General features: G+C 36.2%; 1 protein-coding gene across 4 annotated transcripts in view; it reads right to left on the reverse strand.

Moving 5' to 3' along the window:
• The window catches only part of METTL15 (methyltransferase 15, mitochondrial 12S rRNA N4-cytidine), a 375,848-nt gene that overhangs the window by 205,785 nt on the left and 144,816 nt on the right, over positions 1–25,247 (reverse strand). For all 4 annotated transcript variants that reach the window (XM_082628457.1, XM_082628455.1, XM_082628454.1 and 1 more), the window contains 2 exons: positions 20,842–21,033; positions 15,316–15,494 (listed from right to left, as the gene is read on the reverse strand). In XM_082628457.1, coding sequence (XP_082484583.1) covers positions 15,316–15,494; positions 20,842–21,033 — 371 coding nt within the window. The remainder of the gene's footprint in view (positions 1–15,315; positions 15,495–20,841; positions 21,034–25,247) is intronic.

Raw genomic sequence — 25,247 nt, forward strand, 5'->3', positions numbered from 1 at the left:
AAATAAATTAAAATGTTTGAAAAATGGCAAAACTGCTAATATTCTTAACAAAAATAAAGAGATGAGGGAAAGATAAGAACATATGAAAAGTTAGTATAGATTCCTAGTATTTTCAATTCGAGGAATACCTTTTCCAAATATTCTATAATATCTCAATGTTGGCACAAAGCAAAAGATATCACAGAAAATAATTTTAAAGTATTCTTCTTAATTTTTAGTTATGATTAAAGTTTGGACATCAAAACTACTATTTCATTCACTATTTCTCCTCCCAGCCTTAGAAATATAATCGTTGATCTCTGTCAACCTATTAACATTTGGGGTTCTCTTTCTTTGACATTCTTTTGGGATGATTTGAACATTTTAAACTCTGAAAATGAAAACAGATGCTTGTCTTCAAAGAATATTCCCAACATATAATCACTGACATCTGAAACTACTACTTTTAAGAATGGTGCTGCATACTGTTGATCCTCTTAGTACTTTGGGGGTGAAGTAAAGACTTGTTATTATACTTACAAGATACCTAGACAACATCTGAATCATGTCAATCTCAGAAACAAAATGGTAGTACAATTAATATATAAGACTGCTTGATCTTGATTCTCAAATAGAGAGCTCTCATATTTACCACCAAATTCTTAAAACCGCTCAATAACTAGTTACAGGAACAAATAACATTTCTTCTTATTCTTCTTCCTCTTCCTCTTCTTTTTTCTTTTTCTTTTTTTAAATTAATAGAGAGAATGACAAAATGGCCAGGCTATTTATATGCATCCTTACAAAATTAATACCAATGGGAAAACTGCTATAATGCCAGCATATCATTTTGATTTTCACTTGCAGAAGCATACAAAGTATAAAATAATAAGAAATGGAGTAATGAGATAAAAGGATGCATTTCCCTTCTCTTATTCCATAGAAGCAGTTTGAAATTCAGCTATAATCAGGAAAACCTAGAGGGCCTGGTTATTCTAAATTAAGAATCTGACCCAATTCAAGATCACATTTAGGATAGAATATCCCAAGATAATGGAGAATCCCAGGGATTTGAAGTGTGTTGGGTCCTGGGATAGGACCCTCAATTGCCTGTCTTCTATTGCTCACAGCCCTCTGAAAGCCTACCTGCTTCTTCATTTATTAGTTCATTGATTTTTTTCATTTCTGTAATTAATAAGTTTCTACCCGGGGCCAGGGTCTTTTCTATAAACAGCCACCACTCTCCCCCTAAAAGGCCCAACTCAAACGTCTCTTTGTCTATAACTTCTACTCAATAACTCAAACTTTCTCAGCACATCAAAATCAGTTGCTCCCTTCTCTGGATTTCCATACATTTTTGTTCTTGACTCTGTTATACATAGCATTTATTACAGGGTGACAGAGTGAGTTGCTTATATGACTGTTTCCTATATGAGTGTGTGAGATCCTGGAAGACTGAGCTATCAGCATTCTCCAACAGCAATTCATGCTGTGCCTTAATCATAAGAAAGGGATTTAGAGTAGTGTCATAAATAAGAGCACAGGGTCTAGAGTGAAATTACTAGCTTTCAATTCCAGCTCCACCTGACAAGAGACAAGTTATCTGGCCTCTTTGTGCTTCAGTTCCTCATCTGTAAAATGGGGATAAAAGCAGTACTTGCCTTATGAGTAGTTGTGAGGACTGAGTTAACACGAGAAAATAATTTAGGATAGTACCTAATATTTGTTCAAAAAGTGTGAGCTAGCATTATTACTATTAAATTATGATTGGGCCACAGTCACTTGGGATTGGCATCTCCTGCTCCCTACTTGGTACTTCAAACTGAGGATAGCTAGATTTTTTAGGAGAAAGATTTTAAGGTTTTATTCTTTCTTTTTTTTTTCCACATTTCATTTCATTCTCTTTTGAGTTGGACTTCTTGTACAGAATGTCTCTTGGAAAGATTACTTATTAAAAGAAGAAATAAGTTTACTGGGCAGAGTAGAAAGACATGCACTCACTCCCTCTTGTGAGAGCACTGGAATCACAACAAGCTGCTGAACAATCATCGACAGGAAGACACTGGAACTCACCAAAACAGACACCCCACATCCAAAGACAAAGAAGAAGCCGCAATGAGACTGTAGGAGAGCTGCAATCACAATGAAATCAAATCCCATAACAGCTGGGTGGGTGACTCACAAACTGGAGAACAAGTATACCACAGAAGTCCACCCAATGGAGTGAAGGTTCTGGGCCCCATGTTGGGCTTCCCAACCTGGGTTTCCAGCAACAGGAGGAGGAATTCCAAGAGAATCAGAAGTTGAAGGCTAGCTGCATTTGACTGCAGGACTTCGACAGGTCTGGGGGAAACAGAAACTCCACTCTTGGAGGGCACACACAAAGAAGTGTGTGCATCAGAACCCAGGGGAAGGAGCAGGGATCCCACAGGAGACTGAACCAGACCTACCCGCTAGTGTTGGAGGGTCTCCTGCAGAGGCAGGGGGCGGCTGTGGCTCACCGTGGGGACAAGGACACTGGCAGCAAAAGTTCTGGGGAATACTCCTTTGTGTGAGCCCTCCTGGAGTCTGCTATTAGCCCCACCAAAGGGCCTGTACGCTACAGTGCTGGGGTGCCTCAGGCCAAACAACCAACAGGGAGGGAACTCAGCTCCACCCATCAGCAGACAAATGGATTAAAGTTTTACTGAGCTCTGTCCACCAGAGCCACACCCAGCTCCACCCACCAGCAGTCCCTCACAACAGGAAGCTTGCACAAGCCTCTTAGATAGCCTCATCCACCAGAGGGCAGACAGCAGAAGCAAGAAGAACTACAATCCTGCAGCCTGTGGAATGAAAATCACGTTCACAGAAAGACAGACAAAATGAAAAGGCAGAGGACTGTGTACCAGATGAAGGAACAAGAAAAAATCCCAGAAAAACAACTAAATGAAGTGGAGATAGGCAACCTTCCAGAAAAAGAATTCAGAATAATGATGGTGAAGATGATCCAGGACCTCAGAAAAAGAATGGAGGCAAAGATTGAGAAGATGCAAGAAATGTTTAATAAAGAACTAGAGGAATAAAAGAACAAACACATAGAAAAATTAAAGAACAAACAAACAGAGATGAACAATACAATAACTGAAGTGAAAAATACACTAGAAGGAATCAATAACAGAATAACTGAGGAAGAAGAACAGTAAGTGACCTGCAAGACAGAATGGTAGAATTCACTGCCATGGAACAGAATAAAGAAAAAAAGAATGGAAAGGAATGAAGACAGCCTAAGAGACCTCTGGGACAACATTAAATGCACCAACATGCGTATTATAGGGGTGCCAGAAGGAGAAGAGAGAGAGAAAGGACCCAAGAAAATATTTGAAGAGATTACAGTCAAAAACTTCCCTAATGTGGGAAAGGAAATAGCGACCCAAGTCCAGGAAGTGCAGAGAGTCCCAGGCAGAATAAACCCAAGGAGAAATATGCCAAGACACATACTAATCAAATTGACAAGAAATAAAGACAAAGAAAAATTGTTAAAAGCAACAAGGGAAAAACAAAAAATAATATACAAGGGAACTCACATAAAGTTGATAGCTGATTTCTCAGCAGAAACTCTACAAGCCAGAAGGACGTGGCACGACATATTTAAAGTGATGAAAAGGAAGTCCTACAACCAAGAATACTCGACCCAGCAAATATGTCACTCAGATTCGACAGAGAAATCAAAGTTTTACAGACAAGCAAAAGATAAGAGATTTCAGTACCACCAAACCAGCTCTACAACAAATGCTAAAGGAACTTTTCTAAGTGGGAAACACAAGAGAAGAAAAGGACATACAAAAACAAACCCAAAACAATTAAGAAAATGATAATAGGAACATACATATCGATAATTACCTTGCATGTGAAGGAATTAATGCTCCAACCAAAACACAGAGGCTCACTGAATGGATACAAAAACAAGACCTATATATATGCTGTCTACAAGAGACCCGCTTCAGACCTAGGGACACGTACAGACTGAAAGTGAGGGGATGGAAAAAGATATTCCAGGCAAATGGAAATGAAAAGAAAGCTGGAGTAGCAATACTAATATCAGAAAAAAGAGACTTTAAAATAAAGAATGTTATAAGAGACAAGGAAGGACACTACATAATGATTAATGGATCAATCCAAGAAGAAGATATAACAATTATAAATATATATGCACCCAACATAGGAGCACCTCAATATATAAGGCAACTGCTAACAGCTATAAAAGAGAAAATTGACAGTAACACAATAATAGTGGGGGACTTTAACACCTCACTTACACCAATGGACAGATGGTACAGACAGAAAATTAATAAGGAAACATAAACTTAAATGACACAATAGACCAGATAGATTTAACAGACATTTATAGGACATTCCATCCGAAAACAACACAATACACTTTCTTCTCAAGTGCACATGGAACATTCTCCAGGATAGGTCACATCTTCGGTCACAAATCAAGCATTGGTAAATTTAAGAAAATTGAAATCATATCAAGCATCCTTTGCGACTACAACATTACGACATTAGAAATAAATTACAGGGAAAAAATGCAAAAAACACAAACACATGGAGGCTAGACAATAACTAAATAAGAAAGAGATCATTGAAGAAATCAAAGAGGAAATCGAAAAACACCTAGAGACAAATTAAAATGAAAATACAATAATCCAAAACCTATGGGAGGCAGCAAAAGCAGTTCTAAGAGGGAAGTTTATAGCAATTCAAGCTCACTTCAAGAAACAAGAAAAATCTGAAATAAATAATCTAACTTTACACCTAAAGGAACTAGAGAAAGAAGAACAAACAAAACCCAGTTAGTAGAAGGAAAGAAATCATAAAGATCAGAGCAGAAATAAATGAAATAGAAACAAAGAAAACAATAGCAAAGATCAATAAAACTAAAAGCTGGTTCTTTGAGAAGATAAACAAAATTGATAAACCTTTAGTCACAATCATCAAGAAAAAGAGGGAGAAGACTCAAATCAAAAGAATTAGAAATGAAAAACAAGAAGTTACAACAGACACCGCAGAAATACAAAGCATCATAACAGACTACTACAAGCAACTCTATGCCAATAAAACGGACAACCTGGAAGAAATGGACAAATTCTTAGAAAGGTATAACTTTCCAAGACTGAACCAGGAAGAAACAGAAAATATGAACAGACCGAAAACAAGCAATGAAATTGAGACTGTGATTAAAAATCTTCCAGCAAACAAAAGTACAGGACCAGATGGGCTTCACAGGTGAATTCTATCAAACATTTAGCGAAGAGCTAACAACCATCCTTCTCAAACTCTTCCAAAAAATTGCAAAGGAAGCAACACTCCCAAACTCATTCTACGAAGCCACAATCACCCTGAACCAAAACCAGATAAAGACACTACAAAAAAAGAAAATGACAGACCAATATCATTGATGAATATAGATGCAAAATTCCTCAACATAACAGTAGCAAACAGAATCCAATGAAACATTAAAAGGATCATACACCATGATCAGGTGGGATTTATCCCAGGGATGCAAGCATTCTTCAATATATTCAAATCAATCAATGTGATACAAATCTAAGAATAAAAACTACATGATCATCTTAATAGATGCAGAAAAAGCTTTTGACAAAATTCAACATGGATTTATGATAAAAACTCTTCAGAAAGTGGGCATAGAGAGAACCTACCTCAACATAATAAAGGCCATATATGACAGACCCACAGCAAACATCATTCTGCATGGTGAAAAACTGAAAGCATTTCCTCTAAGATCAGGAGCAAGACAAGGATGTCCACTCTCACCACTATTATTCAACATAGTTTTGGAAGTCCTAGCCATGGCAATCAGAGAAGAAAAATAAATTAAAGGAATACAATTGGAAAAGAAGAAGTAAAACTGTCACTGTTTGCAGATGACATGATAGTATACACAGAGAATCCTAAAGATGCCATGAAAAAACTACTAGAGCTAATCAATGAATTTGGTAAAGTAGCAGGATGCAAAATTAATGCACAGAAATCTCTTGTATTCCTATACACTAGTGATAAAAAATTTGTAAGAGAAATTAAGGAAACAATCCCATTCACCACCATAACAAAAAGAATAAAACACCTAGGAATAAACCTACCTAAGGAGGTAAAAGACCTGTACTCAAAAACTATAATACACTGATGAAAGAAATCAAAGATGACAGAAAGCGATGGAGAGATATACCATGTTCTTGGTTTGCAAGAATCAATACTGTGAAAATGACTCTACTATCCAAAGCAATCCACAGACTCAATGCAATTTGTATCAAATTACCAATGGCATTTTTTACAGAACTAGAACACAAAAATCTTAAAATTTGTATGGACACATAAAAGACCCCGAATAGCCAAAGCAGTCTTGAGGGGAAGAAAAGGAGTTGGAGAAATCAGACTCCCTGACTTCAGACTATACTACAAAGCTACAGTAATCAAGACAATATGGTACTGGCACAAAACAGAAACATAGATCAATGGAACAGGATAGGAAGCCCAGAGGTAAACCCACGCACCTATGGTCAACTAATTTATGACAAAGGACGCAAGGATATACAATGGAGAAAAGACAGTCTCTTCAATAAGTGGTGCTAGGAAAACTGGACAGCTACATGTAAAAGAATGAAATTAGAGTACTCCCTAACACCATACACAAAAATAAACTCAAAATGGATTAGAGACCTAAATGTAAGAGCAGACACTATAAAACTCTTAGAGGAAAACATAGGAAGAACACTCTTTGACATAAATCAGAGCAAGATCTTTTTTGATCCACCTCCAAGAGTAATGGAAATAAAAACAAAAATAAACAAATGGGACCTAATGAAACTTCAAAGCTTTTGGACAGCAAAGGAAACTATAAACAATATGAAAAGACAACCCTAAGAATGGGAGAAAATATTTACTAATGAATCAATGGACAAAGGATTAATCTACAAAATATATAAACAGCTCATGCAGCTCAATATTAAAAAAACAAACAACCCAATCCAAAAATGGGCAAAAGACCTAAATAGACATTTCTCCAAAGACATACAGATGGCCAAGAGTCACATGAAAATCTACTCAACATCACTAATTATTAGAGAAATGCAAATTAAAACTAAAATGAGGTATCACCTCACACCAGTTAGAATGGGCGTCATCAGAAAATCTACAAACAACAAATCCTGGAGAGGGTGTGGAGGAAAGGGGACCTTCTTGCATGTTGGTGGGAATGTAAATTGATATGGCCACAATGGAGAACAGTATGGAGGTTCCTTAAAAAACTAAAAATAGAGCTACCATATGACCCAGCAATCGCACTACTGGGCAAATACCCAGAGAAAACCATAATTCAAAAAGACACATGCACCCCAATGTTCACTGCAGCACTATTTACAATAGTGCCAGCTCATGGAAGCAATCAAAATGCCCACTGACAGTCGAATGGATAAAGAAGATGTGGTACATATATACAATGGAATATTACTCAGCCATAAAAAGGAACGAAATTGGGTCATTTGTAGAGAAGTGGAAGGACCTAGAGACTGTCATACAGAATGAAGTAAGTCAGGAAGAGCAAAAGAAATATCATATATTAACACATATATGTGGAATCTAGAAAAGTGGTACAGATGAACCAGTTTGCAAGGCAGAAATATAGACATACATGTAGAGAACAAACGTATGGACACCAAGGGGGGGAAAGCAGGGGGTGGGGTGGTGTTGGGATGAATTGGGAGATTGGATTGACATATATACACTAATATGTATAAAATAGATAAATAATAAGGACCTGCTGTATAAAAAATAAATAAATTAAGTTAAAAAAAAGAAATAAGTTTACTTATGAAATGTCATTTGCTAATTGGCATGAAGTTACCATACCAATACACACAGTGTATAACAGATTGAATTGAAGAAATTTAAAATGACAGAAGAATAAGTGTACTATCATAGGCAGTAACAATGACAACTATGACTCACTGGCAAGCCATCCAAATTCAGCTGTAGGCTTGACCATACCATTCTCCACTAGAGTGGTAACTGAACTCTGACATATTCATTTATTCCTTAATTATGGCGACATTAATACAAAGAGTCCTTTTTGGGGAAGATGGAGGAAGCAACTTGTAGGTTATTAAAACAGAAAAAGGATGGCAAACTAGTCTGATTAGCTTCATCAGGAAAAAGTTTATGTTCCACTAAAATTTGACAGCAGTGCCCATTTCTTAATGAATGCTTTATTTTTCATTTCAGAGGTTTCTCTCTGAATTAACAAAATTTTACTGGGAAAAGATAGTGATTTCAAACATAAGTTGAGGCATGAGCCATCAATGCTACCGTGGAAAGATACACCTTATATTCACCAATGCAGAAAAAGATGATTATTCTTTCTAAAACTCACATAACCTCTAAGGGAAGAACAGCTTGGAATGAAGCAACCAGCCTATCACAGATCACACTACTTGGCTGTGGACAGGAATTCCAGGGTAGAAGACCACACTCAGCGTTCTAACTAGTGCACTTATTTGATCTCTGGATCACCCTAGTTCTGGACAGAGGAGAGAATAAAATGCTTACAAGTGTATTTACACTTTAAAATTCACAGAGAACTTTCCAAATATCATCTCATTTATTGGTTATAGCAGTTACTAGTTATCCCTTTTTTCCAGATGAAAAAATAAGGATCAGAGAAGATAAGTGACTTATTTAAGTTCACAAAGCAAATAAATCGCAGAACCAGAAATAGAACTTCAGGATTTTTGATTCCATGTCTTGGGGAGTCTCACCTATTCCTCACACTGCTTTAACTGATACTGAGGACTTTGATGCTTAGGTCTCTCACTCTTCAATGTGAAGGGCAGAGTACAATTGATTCTCAGTAACACCTAACAACGTACAATTTTTTTTCCTGAATGTTTATTTTACTTTGGTTGAGAACGTATACATCTTTTTATTGATTTATTTGTTCAACAGGCATTCATTAAGCTCTGGCCATGTACCCAGTACATGAGTCAGAATAAAGGTTACATAAAAATTTTAGTCAGAGAATAATGTCTATACATTTAATCAACAAGAATCAGACATATCTAAGAAGCTTCCTCCCGTTGCCTTTTTCCCATTGAAAAATTGATAGTATAAGCCTTCTGTCACTGATAATCAATGGATTAATTATCTATTTTGTGAATTTGAATCTAAATCCCAATGACCTGAAAAGTGATCAGTATACTTCTTTGATTTTTGCATAAGCTTGGAAACTGCAAGTGAATTCCAATATTCATTTAAGTAAAATATAATTAGTAGGGTTATATTTGCTAAATAACAATGATCATCATCATTATTCACTTCCATTTCAAGATGAGAAAGATAAGGTCTAGAACTGTTCAAGTTTACACAGAAAGCAAGCTGTAGAACCAGGAGCTGAATTAAGATCTTCACATTAAACTAGATTTAATTTAATAATTAAGATTATTATTTTTTTCAAGTTTATCACATACATTTATTTTGATCTAGGATGAATTCTAAATCATTTTGAAAATCATAAACAATTAAATGAAGTCTTTCATTTCACCTACTGAATTTAATATTAAATGACTTTTTTTCCCTTGATGTATCCAGAGAATTGAAAGAGAAATGGAATACAGGATAGCTCTAATGAAATATGAACAGCTTATTAAGGAAAATAATCAGACTTTGTTATTCAAAGGGATATCCAGAACCAATACCTTTTTTTTTTTTTTTTTTTTTTTCCGGTACGCGGGCCTTTCACTGTTGTGGCCTCTCCCGTTGCGGAGCACAGGCTCCGGACGCGCAGGCTCAGTGGCCATGGCTCACGGGCCCAGCTGCTCCACGGCATGTGGGATCTTCCCGGACCAGGGCACGAACCCGTGTCCCCTGCATTGGCAGGCAGACTCTCAACCACTGCACCACCACGGAAGCCCACCAATACCATTTTTAAGCCTACATAAATCGGATATACATTAATTCTGCAAGATCTAAAACCACAGCCATTTTGTCAAAATTAAGTGCATAAATTTCTTTCCTGAGGAGCTTGAGTATTTTCATATGTACCACTTCCCATCTTTAAAGATTCTTATTAGTAAAAATAGTTTATCAGAGAATTATTTTTCTTCAGAGTATCCCAAAATTATAAGGGAGGGCAATGTGTGTTTTCTAATTTACCTGAGTACTTTAGTGTTAATGTTGTTAGACCATTTTGGTATGGGAGATTCAGTTTCCATTTCAACATATAATGCACATAAAAAGTTTTGAGACATATTAAATTCTTTATTCTAACTAAGCTTCAAAATCTGGTGTGTATTTTGCATATATGGCACCTCTCAATTTACAGCAACCACATTTCAAGAGCTCCACAGACACATGTGGCTAGTGGCAACTGTATTGGACAGTATAGGTATAGAGGAAAAGATAAATAGTAAACAAGCAACAAGAACAGCATAAATGCTGTGACAGGCTAATACAGTGCTATGGGAGCAAAAAGAAGAGAATCTCAAATAATTTGTGTAGGACTGGAAAAAACTTCTAAAGGAAGTGACATTTCAACTAAGCTCAAAAGGAAGAGCTGACATTAGCCACAGGAAAGGGTAGGTGTAGGGAACTTTAGTGAAGGGAACACTGTATATGTGTTATTTATATGAAAATTCCTGGCTAGGAGTTCTGAATAGTGCATATAATCAGTGAAGTCCTTCAGGTTGTTTTTGGAATTACCTTACAAATTGCTGACTGGTAATTTACAAAGGAATTCATGGTAGTTGTAAGTGTTCTATTCCATCCTAGAGCCCCAAATCTGTCTTCTGGAGCTCCCATGATCTGGAAGAATACTAGAACTGTAGTTATTTGTACTAGCAAAAGGCACTAGGCTTTAGGTTTTATAAATACAGCTTAATCACTTTAATTATTATATAATTCCACTAAGTATATTGTGATTACAAGTGTGGTGGTCTTTTTTGTTCTGATAGATGATTAGCTTTTTGAAAGCAAAGGAAGTGATTTATATTTTTGTCCATACGTGGCTTTTACTATGTGTCAGGAACAGTGGCATATTTCCCAAAGTGCTTGATAATATTGAACGTGTTTAGTATGAATTTATTAAGAACCAGAAAAGACATTCAAATATAATCACTGCATATTATAGCCTGCTAAAATACATGTTTGTTAAATAAAGATATTGTTTAGGAACTGTATGGGGTTGAACAGTGTCCCCCATAGTTCATGTCCACTGGAAACCAGTGAGTGTGACTTTATTTAGAAATAGGAACTTTGCAGATATAATCAAATTAAGATGAGTATATACTGGATTAGGGTGGGCCCTATATCAAACATGACTGGTGTCCTTATAATAAGGGAAATGTGTACACAAAGACAGATGAACAGGGAGAACACCATGTGATGATGGAGGCAGAGACTTAGTGATGCATCTACAAGCCAAGGATACCAAGGACTGCTGGAAACCACCAGAAACTAGGAATAGTCAAGGAAGCTCTTCACCCAGAGCCTTGCTGATACCTTGGTTTGGGACTTCTAGCCTCTAGAACTGTGGAAGAATAACTTTCTGTTGTTTTAAGCCACCTAGTATGTGGTACTTTGTTACAGCAGTACTATGAAACTAATATAGAAACCTTCTTGGGCCCTCCATTGCTTCCCATATTTCCTTATGAAGCAGCTCTCTTAAGAGACTTCTATTCAATGTACTTGACAGATTAATCCCTTTCTCTACTAAACAAATTGTATTCTACTATCTAGAATTCCATATAGTCCTGCTCCCACCAAAAGAACTGTATGCTTATAGCCCAGAGCACTTATATTGTCAATACATAGTTTAATGAAATATCACATGAACTGGTGAAATATGAATGCAAAAGGAAAGACAGTTGCTGTTTCCATGAATACTAAGTTGGAGACTTTGGAAACTTTTCTCTTATAAAGGTGAGTCACATAAAAATGCAATCAAATTAGATGTGGGTGAGGTAATCATTAAGACAAAAATAATGAAAATCTAGAAAATATGGTCATTCAGATTACCCTGTAAGTATCTTTAAATTCTTCATTTTAATAAAAATAAAATTAGAGCTTATAGAATATATGCCATGGCATCATCAAAAAATCTACAAACAATAAATGCTGGAGAGAGTGTGGAGAAAAGGGAACCCTCTTGCACTGTTGGTGTGAATGTAAATTGATACAGCCACTATGGAGAACAGTATTTAAGGAACCTCCCTTAAAAAACTAAATATAGAACTACCATATGACCAAGCAATCCCACTACTGGGCATATACCCTGAGAAAACCATAATTCAAAAAGAGTCATGTACCACAATGTTCGTTGCAGCTCTATTTACAATAGCCAGGACATGGAAGCAACCTAAGTGTCCATCAATATATACAGATTAATGGATAAAGAAAATGTGGCACATATATACAATGGAATATTACTCAGCCATAAAAAGAAACGAAACTGAGTTATTTGTAGTGAGGTGAATGGACCTAGAGACTGTCATACAGAGTGAAGTCAGTCAGAAAGAGAAAAACAAATACCATATGCTAACATATATATATGGCATCTAAAAAAATAATAATAATGGTTCTGAAGAACCTAGGCGCAGGACGGGAATAAAGACGCAGATGTAGAGAATGGACTTGAGGATATGGGGAGGGGGAAGGGTAAACTGGGACAAAGTGAAAGAGTGGCATGGACATATATACACTATCAAATGTAAAATAGATAGCTACTGGGAAGCAGCCACATAGCACAGGGAGATCAACTCGGTGCTTTGTGACCACTTAGAGGGGTGGAATAGGGAGGTTGGGATGGAGATGAAAGAGGGAGGAGATACAGGGATATATGTATATGTATAGATGATTCACTTTGTTATAAAGCAGAAACTAACACACCATTGTAAAGCTATTATACTCCAATAAAGATGTTAAAAAAAAAAGAATATATGCCATGGGTGTGGTTTATGTAAGAATGGGTTTTGTGGGACTGCAGTTAGGACCCAACCATGTCCATATATATAGGTATTTATATATATGAATGTATATGTGTATATATACATATATGTACAGGTTCTATGATTCTCCACTTGAAGCAACTTTTTCTATTAGCCACACAATCATAACTTCAGACTACAATAAATAAGAGTGTTTCTACTATAAGTACAAGTTTATTACCCCATGTTTTTATTCCATCACTTATTAGCCTGTAAGTTTCATGAACACAAAGGCTCTATCTGATTTGCTCCCCGTTCTACCTTCAGTACTTCGTAAAATGCCTGGTATATAACAGCATCTCCCAAGATATTTTTTGAATAAATAAGCACAAAATGGAAAACATTTTTTTCTGTTTTTCCCTTCTCCAAAGAATTATATTATCATCAATAAAGTTGTATTAAAATGGGCTGCTTTGAGCCTTAAAAATGGATTCATTATGGAGAACTCAATTTTTTAATGGCATTTACAAAAATTGGGTTTTATCTACACATACATGAAAATTCTCATTTTTAGTATATCATTTTTCACAGCCCTAATATGCTTTTCACATCATAATCTTTCTGAAAATACTTATGTACCTATTCTACATCTTCAAATAATTTCTATCTGATACCACAGTGTTATTTCCCCAAGTTTACAGATTAGGGTTCTGAGACAGAAAAGTTAGCTTAATTTCTTAAAGGCAGATTCCTAATGATGCCTCAAATTCTAGATTAGCATTGACATTGCCACTGTACTCTTGAGGAAATTGCTCACCCTCCCTGAGCCTTAGTTTCTTCAGTTATCAGATGAGGCTTTTTGACTGGATGATCTCTAGGATGCCCTCTACCCCGAGTCCTCATTTTCAGCACAGAAAATTCTGGATTTTCTTATCAATAAAAAAAAAAAAATGTGACTTCTCACTGCTCTTCTTTCCAAAATGGGAGACAGAGAACATAGCTAGTTAAAGAATGACAGAAAGGATAAGGTGGAGATGTGTTAGTGAGTATGGAGTAGGAAGAAAGGAAGGGACAGAAGACAGGGTGAATGTGATGTCAGCCTGCTAGGATAAACGTTTTGGGGGAAGAAAATCATGGAATATTTTATGCTCACATAACCTGCAAGATTTTACTCGTACTTTCCTACAGGAATCTCAGTGGTAAGTTGGAAGGGCTTTGAGGCCTTGAAGTATGCGGCTTAAAAAATTAAAGACTTGGTCAACTCTTAATAACTAAATAGAATATCGTTTTATTAAATTGTTATAAAATAGTTGCTATATGACCTCTAAATCTCAATCTGAGTGAATTTATAATTAAGTTTTATTCCTTAAACTATGTATGATATTAAGAGGGAGGCAACTAATATTAGGTTCTTTTTACAAGCTATACAAATATTCCTTTTTTCTACATCTTTAGCTACTTAAAGTAACTTAATAGGAACTACTAAAAAAAATCTTATTACATTTGGTAAATAAAAATGATGTAGAGTTTCAGATGGTCCAACAAGATGAAGAATTTACCACTGGAATTCTGTTAAATAACTTCAGGATTTATATTTTTGCCTTGGAAAACTTTCATCATGGAACACAGCTGTGAAACAACTTTGGCTTCAGACAGAAAGGCTATAATAAAGCACCTCCTAGCTATACTTAGGTTCAAGAGGTTTATGGTGGTGAACAGCAGAAAAGATGAAATGTTTCAATAAGCCCCTCAGGCTGATTTAGTTAGCATTCACAAAGTGGAGTAACCTATACATCACATACCCTTTGTTAGCTGGTTGTTTAGAATAGATGTATGAGTCACTGGATTTTATTTTAGCAGTTGGGCAATGCAATTCTCCTTTTGCCCAAAATATTAAAATGCAGAAATGTGAAACTAAGAGAGGTAATGTCATATCTTATACAGGATGCTTATCAACCACTGTAATGGATAGAGAAATTCTTCTGCTCTTGTCATTCCACGTTTCACCTTGGTAGGCACAAATGATAAATCACCTCATGCACAGAAAATTTCTATTATTAAACTAATCAGCAAACTACAGTATATTTTTAAAAATTGTGTGTGGGGGAGAGGCGTTGGAGGGGGGAAGCTTGCAAATCCAAAGAAAGGTGGCATAAGAGAAGGATAGGCAAGATTCTATCCTGCATGATTTCAAGTACAAATGAATCCCTCTGGGAGTTTGGGGGGATTCATATATATATATATATATATATATACACACACACACATAGATGTGTGTGTGTGTTTGTGTGTATATATATATATATATATTTTTTTTTTTTTTCTTCTCTCAGACACTGTTCAGAATTAATGAGGGTACCTGCAACGATGCTGGCAAGCTGCTGGGTTCTGGTGATGGGGTAGATGCTGCGTGCCTGAACGATTGCTGAAGCGATTTTCTTGGCATGCTTCTCCTCCCCGTATGTTCTCAGGATGGATGCAAGTGCCTGTTGATCTAAAGCGTTCACAACATCAGCTGCGGTGGGCATGTCAGGGTACCTACGCAGAAGAAGAGCCAATTAGTTCACTGACATCAGTTTTCATTGACAAGAGGTGAAACTTCAGAGTACTGAGACATAAAGTCAGGCATACACACATAGTCTAAGAGGTCTTATGAGGTTTTTAAAGTCACAGACTGAAATCTTACACAAATGAAATAGATTTTCCATTTCAAATACCCATGATTATGGCAAGTGGGACTGTGTGTGACATTCATTAAGGTCAAGGGCAGCAGAAAGTTAAAATGCTTTATTAGCCTTTAATTCAGAAAGAAGTTATTATTCCTTATGAAGATTTCTCCTAAACTAAAATAATGGAAAATGTTTTGGATTTAGTTTGTTCAAATTTAAATTACTGCTTGATTTTTTTTTTTTTTTTTTTAGTATAGAAGATACAAGGCTTACTGACTGATATTTAAATGAGCCTAGATCTCAGGAACTTAACTAAATCTAAGACTGTAAAGTAACCAACTATTTATATGAGGGTACAAATTGAATTTAGAAAGTCTAAAAAAGAAGATACTGCTGGTCAGTTTCCCTCACAAAAACTAGAACAACCTTAATAGTAATAACATATATTATTTCAAATTGTTAACAATATGGGCTTATACACCCATGACAAAAGTCACCATGGGGTAAAATCTGGTAATTAACAAACAATATTAAACAGGCCTAGATGGTAATTTCAGGTGGAGGAGACAAAGCAATACCAACCTCTGGTCAAATAGAATAAATTATAGTAACAGGAAATAGCATTCACTTTGTCAGGCCATTCCAATTTACCTTAATTTAGGGAAATGTGTCAAGGAATTTTAAGTGATGAGCTAACTGAGATCTTAATTATTAGAAAGATAGCCTTGCTAATAGTACAGTTCTCTCTCCTGTAGTTAATATGTTGGATTGATTGTTGGTACCATACTGTAATGACTTTAAGTAAGAAGGATATAGTAGCTTTAAGACCTGACCATCAATCAGAGTGGGGATGATAAGGAATACCTGAATCTGTCCTTAAAAATACTACATTGCACCTTGTTAACATGTCTAGTACCACCAGGAAAATAATTTTGTTATTGTGCTTGGCTTGTCCCCTATTTCGCCATGACCTCCATCTCTCTCTCTCTCTCTCTCTCTCTCTCTCTCTTTGTGTGTGTGTGTGTGTGTGTAACCTTGTTTTCCAGATCCTGTGATTCTTCTTTTTTTTCTTTTTGACTGCCATGGTACTCCCAGATCAATGAACATCCTATAAGGTAGCCTATTTCCATCTCAACAGGCTTTGCTCCTTCAATAACAGCTTTTAAGGACAAAGATTTGGTCTATAGAGTCAGATCAACCTCGATCAGAATCATAGCCTTGCTACTCATATTGTGTAAACTTTTGAACCTATTGGAGCCTCAATTTCTAACCTGTAAAATGAAAGTAACAATGCTTACCTAACAGAATTGTTGACAGAATTAAGGGTTCACGCAATTATAAACTAGATAGTATAATACCTGGGACAGAGAAACTCAATGAATGTCACTGTCCTTTAGATCTTGTCCATTCCTAAATTTGCCAAACATCATTCTTGGTCTAACTGAAAAATCTCTGTTAGATCTTACCTAGCTGTTAATTCAACTGCCCAAACCACCAAGCATCAGAATGAAACTTGTTAGTGATGGTAAATTCAGACTCATAGACTACATGTACAGGTCTATCAGGACAATTCTAAGATTAGTATGGATGTACTCAGCATTTTTTTAAATACCTTTCTACTTTTAAGTAAGAAAATTAAAAGAGCGTTTTGCTCAAATACAGTTCAGTGGATAATAGGCATAATTTTATTTTACTCTCATGTTCACATAGAATAGCAGTGTATTGGGTTAGCCAAAAAGTTCCTTCGGTTTTTAGGTAAAAATAAAAGACATTTTTCATTTTCACCAAGAATGTTATTGAAGAACGTATTCACCATTTTGTTCCACTACCTTCTGCCATTTTTCTTCATAATTCCATCTTCCCAAAACTTTTTTATCTTTTTGAGCAAAGAACTGTTCCAGGTTCCTTTTACAGTCTTCCAGGGAATTGAAATTTTTTCCCTTAAGAGAATTTTGTAAAGACTGAAATAAATGGAAATCCGAAGGTTCAATGTCTGGTGAATACGGCAGATGAATCAGAACTTCCCAGCCAAGCTGTAACAGTTTTTGCCTGGTCATCAAAGAAACATGTGGTCTTGCGTTATCCTGTTGGAAGATTATGCATTTTCTGTTGACTAATTCCGGACACTTTTCGTCAAGTGCTGCTTTCAGTTGGTCTAATTGGGAGCAGTACTTGTTGGAATTAATCGTTTGGTTTTCTGGAAGGAGCTCATAATAAGGGCTCCCTTCCAATCCCACCATATATCACCCTCTTTGGATGAAGACCAGTGTTTTGTGTGGTTGGTGGTGGTTCATTTCACTTGCCCCACAATCTCTTCCAATCCACATTATTGTACAGTATCCACTTTTCATCACCTGTCACAATTTGTTTTAAGAATGGAAGTTTTCATTAGTTTCAGTAGAGAATCGCATGCAGAAATATGGTCAAGAAGGTTTTTTTTTTTGCTAACTTATGTGGAACACAAACATCAAAGCGATTAACATAACCAAGCTGGTGCAAATGATTTTCAACGCTTGATTTGGATATTTTGAGTATGTCGGCTATCTCCTGCATGGTATAACATTGACTGTTCTCAACTAATGTCTCAATTTGATTGCTATCATCTTCAACTGATCTACCTGACCACGGAGCATTGTCCAGTGAGCAATCTCCAGCACAAAACTTCACAAACCACTTTTGACACATTTGATCAGTCACAGCATCTTCTCCATACACTACACTAATTTTTTTTTTTGCATTTCAGTTGTGTTTTTACCTTTCTTGAAATAATAAAGCATAATATGCTGAAAATGTTGTTTTTTTCCTTCCATCTTCAATATTAAATGGCTACACAAAAATTCACCAATTTTGATGTTTTTTTTAATGCATGGTGATTTGACAGCTGTCACAATACAATCTAACAAAATTGTTTTGAATGAAGTGAAAGACAACAAAGGGCTACTAGAGCCATCTTACGGAAAAAAACGAACGAACTTTTTTGGCCAACTTGTTTCCACAGGGCTACAAGGCAAAAGGGGCAATACTCTGGAAAACTGATAGGCTGTTAAGAGGCTTCAGAATAGGCATTCAAACAGTGAAGAAGCCAACATACAAAATCTGCCCTTCCAAATCAAAAGTTAAGAGATCTTGTCAGTCCTCCAGAGATCACCAACTTACAAATGACTACACTCAGGAGGGAGAGAAAATATTAACATAATTTATTGCATAAATATTGCCATAATTTATGGCAACTCATTATTACCTTCTAGTGAAGAATACAACTGACAACAGAGCTAGACCTGCAAGTCCTTGAAGCTGGGAACTTCTTTCTGCTATATGAGAATTTATAATCTGAAAGCTACTGTTGAACTTGGGGTAGTACAGAATTAACTATGCTGTAAGATTCCAGTGTTAAATGGCAACAGGTTAAGAAAGCCTCTTGCACCCATCTTCATCACAGGGAAATATCAGCTTCCAGGATCTGACTGGCCAAATTTATTGGCTTGGACTCCCTCTTCCCATAATACCACTTAGATTAGCATTAAATATATTTGCATCTCCAACTTTCCCTTGTCTATGAATTCATGTGAACCAACTCCTTTCTGAATGCCATGAACTTTCTTCAGATATATTAACATTTCTGATTAGCTTACAGCCTATGCTATCTACCTGGAAGCCACCCAGCTTTTCAAGATACATTTGCTCAATACTATTATTATCCATTACATACTGACTTAGAGTTTAATTCTCGAGGGCTTATTTTCATGTTCTTAGGGGAGAACCTCAGGAACCCTCCTCATTCATAGACTACAGTCTGATGATGTCTCTACATTAACAATATGGGGATTTATTACTATTAACTAGAAGCTTTGTTCACTGTATTTCAGAAGGCATCCTTAGTAAGACATAGGAACAGCAGAAATTTGCTTGACATTTTATTACCTCCGCACAACAACCTCAGTCTCCAAACATGAGAAGATATTTGACCTTTACTATTAGTCATTGGTCTTTAAAAGATTTTTATTGTTTTCTTTTATGACATTCTTCACTCCATGAATGCCAATTTGTGCAAATGAAGGTATAAGACTCAGAACAAAAAGGTTCCAACAAGATGAATCACACTCTAAGTTAACAGGTCATATCAAAACATGGGGAAAAGGCTATATGTGAACAATTACCATGAGACAAAGAAGTCTGTGGGAAAAAAAGTCAAAGTCAACTCAATATTAAATTGTTGACTTAAATTGGACATTAAATTTCTCATGTAAAGGTCCTTCTGACAGATTGGAAGAAATGTTGGAAAATACATTTGTTTCAGTAGAAATGTTTGTGCAGGTCTAGAATTGCAGATTAGTAACAGAATAGCTTACAAATTTAGATAGAAGAAAGACTAATGTTCTTTTAGAAAGTAAGCTTCCCAAATGTAGGGGCCATGATAAATAATTTGGTGGAGGGGGTGCATAAAATGAGAAAAACATGCTTAAGCTTTGTTTCGTAGGTACAGGCTATTCAGTTCCTGGGCCAGTGTTGGGCATAGAGACAAGTGCTAATCTAAGCTTTTAAAATTAATTTAGATTTAAAAGAAATTATCCTATACTTTCCTAGAATGTGACCCTCTTTGTGTTATTTAATATATATTACCTATTTAAATGATGGAGAACAAATGTATTTCCAAGGTGGTGAGGAATGAAGAGGAGGTGTAAAGCTGTCTTACACATAGTACTGTGTCTGATTTAGTACCATAAGTTTTAGTTTCCCTGGAGAAGGTTGAATCCAAGTGACTGTACAAGAAACAGGACAGAACACACAATTGCTGACCTCTAGGATCTTGCCTTTTATGCAGTATTCAAAAGAATATGCATTAAATATAGTTCCTTTTACTTTTCACAAAAGGCATAGTTGGGCCTGCACCAAAATGAAACCATTGCTTCAGTATCATATTAATATTGTTAGTAGTTTAAAAGATCACGTTGTATCTGTAAAAAAGAAAATCAGTATTAAAGTTATCCTCTTCACTACTCTGTGTAAAGACTGCAATGATTTTTTCTTTTAGAATCCCAAATCTAGAGAAAGACTAAAGTCTATAATGAGTAGCAAACAAAACTGATTTATTATGTATGGATAGTGTTAGGTGTGGGCATGTGATGGGAATTCTACAGTCTTAAAAGGAAATTAAATTCAGAGTGTTTTTGAGAAATTGATTTCGTTATGAGGAGAAATGCTTTATCAATACTCACCTGCAACCATCCATTCTCATGTCCAAGGGGCCATCCTTCCGAAGGGAAAAACCTCTTTCAGGGGTATCAAGTTGCATGGAGGAACACCCAAGATCCAAAAGAACTCCATCCAAAGTCCCTGGTTGCACTCCAGCTTTCATTAGTAAGGCTTCTGCCTGGCTGAACTGGCCCAGGATGGCTCGGATCTGTTTACTGGGGATAAACCCAGGAGATGGAAAAAACACTTATGTCATATTAAAGTCTTTCTTAAGGTCTAGGATCAATGAAAGGGAGCACAGTCTATTATTAGCTTATTATTAACCAATATACGTTTACTAAGTGCCAACCACATGCTTTGTACTATATAAGGACATACAGATATGGAAACTCTATATCTTTGGTTTCAACACCAGAGGTGGTTTAACATAATTTTATTCTTGCTAATAAACACAATTTATTTTATACCTTGTGAAGGTATATAAGTTTATGAATTAGAAAAATGTGCTGGTCAGACCAGTCCTTTTATTTATTTTTTCTAAAAAAAAATTCTTATATCTCTGGGCTGGGAAAAGAAACATATGCCATTCTCTCAAAAGAATAAACACCTGTACACTGTTGGTGGGAGTGTAAACTGGTATAGCCACTATGGAAAACAGTATAGAGGTTCCTCAAAAAATTAAAAATAGAACTACCATATCATCTAGCAATTCCAATTCTGGGAATATATCCAAAAGAAATAAAAACACTATGTTGAAGCGATATCGGCACACTCATGTTCATAACAGCATTATTTACAATAGTCAAGACATGAAAACAACCTAAGTGTCTGTCAATGGATGAATGGATAAAGAACTTGAGATGTGTATATATGTATTATTCAGCCATAAAAAAGAAGAAAATCTTGTGATTTGTGACAACATGGATGGACCTTGAGAGCATTATGCTAAGTCAGACAGAGAAAGACAAATACTGTATGATCTCATTTATATGTGAAATCTTGAGATTGAAAGAGAGAGAGAGAGAGAGAGAGAGAACCATGCTCGTAAAAAAAGAGATGAGATTTGTGGTTACCAGAGGTGGGGGATGAGGTAAGGGGAATTGAATGAAGGTGGTCAAAAGGTACAAACTTCCAAATAAATAAGACAAATAAGTACTGAATTGAATGAAGGTGGCCAAAAGGTACAAACTTCCAGATAAATAAGACAAATAAGTACTAGGGGTGTAATGTACAACACGATGACTATAGTTAACACTACTGTGTGGTATTTATGAAAGTTGTTAAGAGGATAAATCCTAAGAGCCCTCATCACAAGGAAAAAAAATCCCTTTCTCTTTTGTATTTATATGAGATGATGTCTGTTAACTAAACATTGTTGTAATCATTTCATAATATATGTAAGTCAAATCATTATGCTGGACACCTTAAACTTGTACAGTGTTATATGTCAATTATTGTCTCAATAAAACTGGAAAAAAATAAACTTTTAACTAGTAAACCAATTTAAATATCATTTTTCTTTATGTTTTATTACTTATTATATGTCAAACATCTTCAAGCCAACCATTTTAGCTTTCTCCATATTCTTCACATAATTCAGGATAGGGGTGCTGTGCAGCTGCACACTTGAAAAATGAAACTAGGCCTAAAATAAACGCCTTCTTACAGAAGCAATGTTTTAGCTCTCAGCAGGGATTCTGAAGTGAATGGAGCATTCAGAATTAACAGACAGGCAAGGAGTTGGGATCACCTTACAGCTATATTAATTCTCCTTCCTACACAAAGTGAGATGCTGCCTTCAGGGTTCTTCAGAAGCCCTAGGGCAACTGGCATGCATTTTGGAAGGGGAATGAGAAGAGAAAAATTGGGCAACATTCCAAGACCTCATTCCCTCCATCTACAGGTGTATGGAGTGAGGGTGGATTTCAACAGTGTTGGGGAATTCATATCTATGATATTTACTTATATGTTATGTTGTTTAAGGAGAATTTCACAGCTCATTGGTAATTTTTTCTCAAATTCCAATGGTCAAAGTGATTTTCAGATTTACTCACCAAATAGTCACTAAATATCTGCTATATGTCAGGCATTATGCTATTCTGAGGTATAAACAGATTAATAAATCGTGGCTTTCTGAGCTTTGAGCTGAGAGAAAGGTATATAAATAAACAGTTTGCAAAACAATCTCATGGGTGCTAATAGTAGAGAGACAGACAAATTGCTATGGCTGTATTTGGAAAATATAAAATGAATGCTAATACTAGCATTGAAAACAGAAATAGTAGAATCTTGGGATTGGAAGGCAACTCACAAATCATTTGTTCCAATTATTTAATTGATGTTTGAATCTTTTCCCTTTCCACCATCACTGCCGGAGGGCAGGGTGGGGAGAAGACTCATTGTTTTAATCATATCTCATTCACCCCGTTGGTGAGGAAGGGATTCCGATTCTAAAATTATGGAAATGGTCAAGTGAACACACAGCACCCGACACTGGACAGATGAGACTGACAGGAGTTTATTAATCACATCCACTCACAGCCCAGGGGAGGAGGACACCAAATGCCACGCATGGCTACATGGGTGCTACACTCAGGAACAGAGTGGACGGACAGGCTGTGAGAAGCAGATTTTATGGTATCAATAGGGTAGGGTGCCGCATGCCCAAGAAAGGATGTGTTGGCTTGTTTGAATAATTCCACGGGCTGGCAGGGAACTGAAACCTGCTACTCAGGGATGAGCAGGTATTATGCCTGATCCCTTTGATAAGGAGTGTTGTTTGGCTAGGAACTTTCTCTGTGGAAGCACAGTGGGGAAGAAAAGTTGTGGTTAGGCCATTTAAGATTCTTACAGCTTTCCCTAAATGTCAAGAACACATAATACTGGACTTAAATTTTAGACCTTACCTCACAGTCATTTAGCCTGTGTTTGAACATTCCCAGTAAATAAAAACTCCCTATTGGTTTTTGTTTTTTTTTAATTTTTTTTTAGTCAGTTGGTTTTTAGTGAAGTTGCTGGCTGTTACCTCACTATTTCTATAACTTTTGTCCCAGGTACCAGTCCATGGAAAACAATTAAAAACCCATGGCAGCCCGTTACATATCTATTGTTAGTTATGGTAAGCGATACTTGCTGGCTACCTCTTAGTTGCCAGTCTCTTTTTTCCAACAGGACGTCAAAATTTCAGCCTTGTATCTTGGGAGAGAATGATCATATCCATGATTGTTTATGTCAACTTGGCTTGGCAAAAGTACCCAGTTATTTAATCAAACAATGATCTAGGTATTGCTGTGAAGGTTTTTTTAGATGTGGTTACCATTACAGTCAGTTCCCTGTAAGTAAAGGATATTACCTTCCATAATGTGGGTGTGTGTCATCTGATCAGATGAAAGGCCTTAAGAGCAAAAAATGAGGTTCCCCAGAGGAAAAGAAATTCAATCTCAAGACTATAATATCATCTCCTATCATAGTTTCCAGTCTGCTGGTCTGCCCTACCATTTCAGACTTGCCAGTCCCCACAATGCGAGCCAATTCCTTGAGATAAATCTCTCTCTCTCTCTGTCTCTCTCTCTGTCTCTCTCTGTCTCTCTGTCTCTCTCTCTCTCTATATATATGATGTGTATGTGTGTATATGTATTTATATCTCCTACTGGTTCTGTTTCTCCTGAGAATTCTATCCTAATGGATATAATATCTCTGCTCAAGAGGTAGATTTCTGATTAGCTAAGATAATTTGCACACATGACCACCACGGCCCCTATAATTTGTTCTAAGATTGGCGTGTGTCACATCTCTGGCCAATAAGATACAAGAGATATTTACTAGGGACTTGGGGAAAGAAAATTCTTTTCTTCCATTGAGCTATGGGAAGAAAAATGTTTTTCAGACTCTCACTTGATATGAAAAAGCACACAAGCTCTGAGCATTGCCAGCAGATATCTTGGCCCAAAGAAGGGAGAGGGTAGCAGCCAATTTGGCCAAAACTCTACAAAGCAGAGAGAAAGATTAACCATGTCATTAGATTGAACCTCACCTAAAATCCAACTTGTCTCTGAACTTTTGAGGTATATGAGCCCATAAATTACCTTTGTTATTTAAAACCAGTTTGAGTTGTTTTTTTTTTTTACTTGCAATGGAAAACATAACTATTATAGCTATCATGCTTCTCAGGTGTTCATTTCTCTAAATCATACAACTCTTGTTTCTTCTGCTATTCTCTATGCAAAAAGTCTTTCACCATGCAAGATGCTATTTTCTGAATGTGTCCCAGTTTGCCTATGTCCCTAGATCTGAACTCCATAATGATCAGCACAGAATAAAGTAAATTCTTTCCTCTTTTGTTATAGTTATTATATTAATACAGCTCAAGATCAAAATAGTTTTAGAATTTGTTTCACACTGTTGACTTATACTATCTAATACCATTGTA

This window comes from Mesoplodon mirus, assembly GCF_964341445.2.
Source record: "Mesoplodon mirus genome assembly, chromosome: 7".
NCBI classification, from domain to species: Eukaryota; Metazoa; Chordata; class Mammalia; order Artiodactyla; family Ziphiidae; genus Mesoplodon; species Mesoplodon mirus.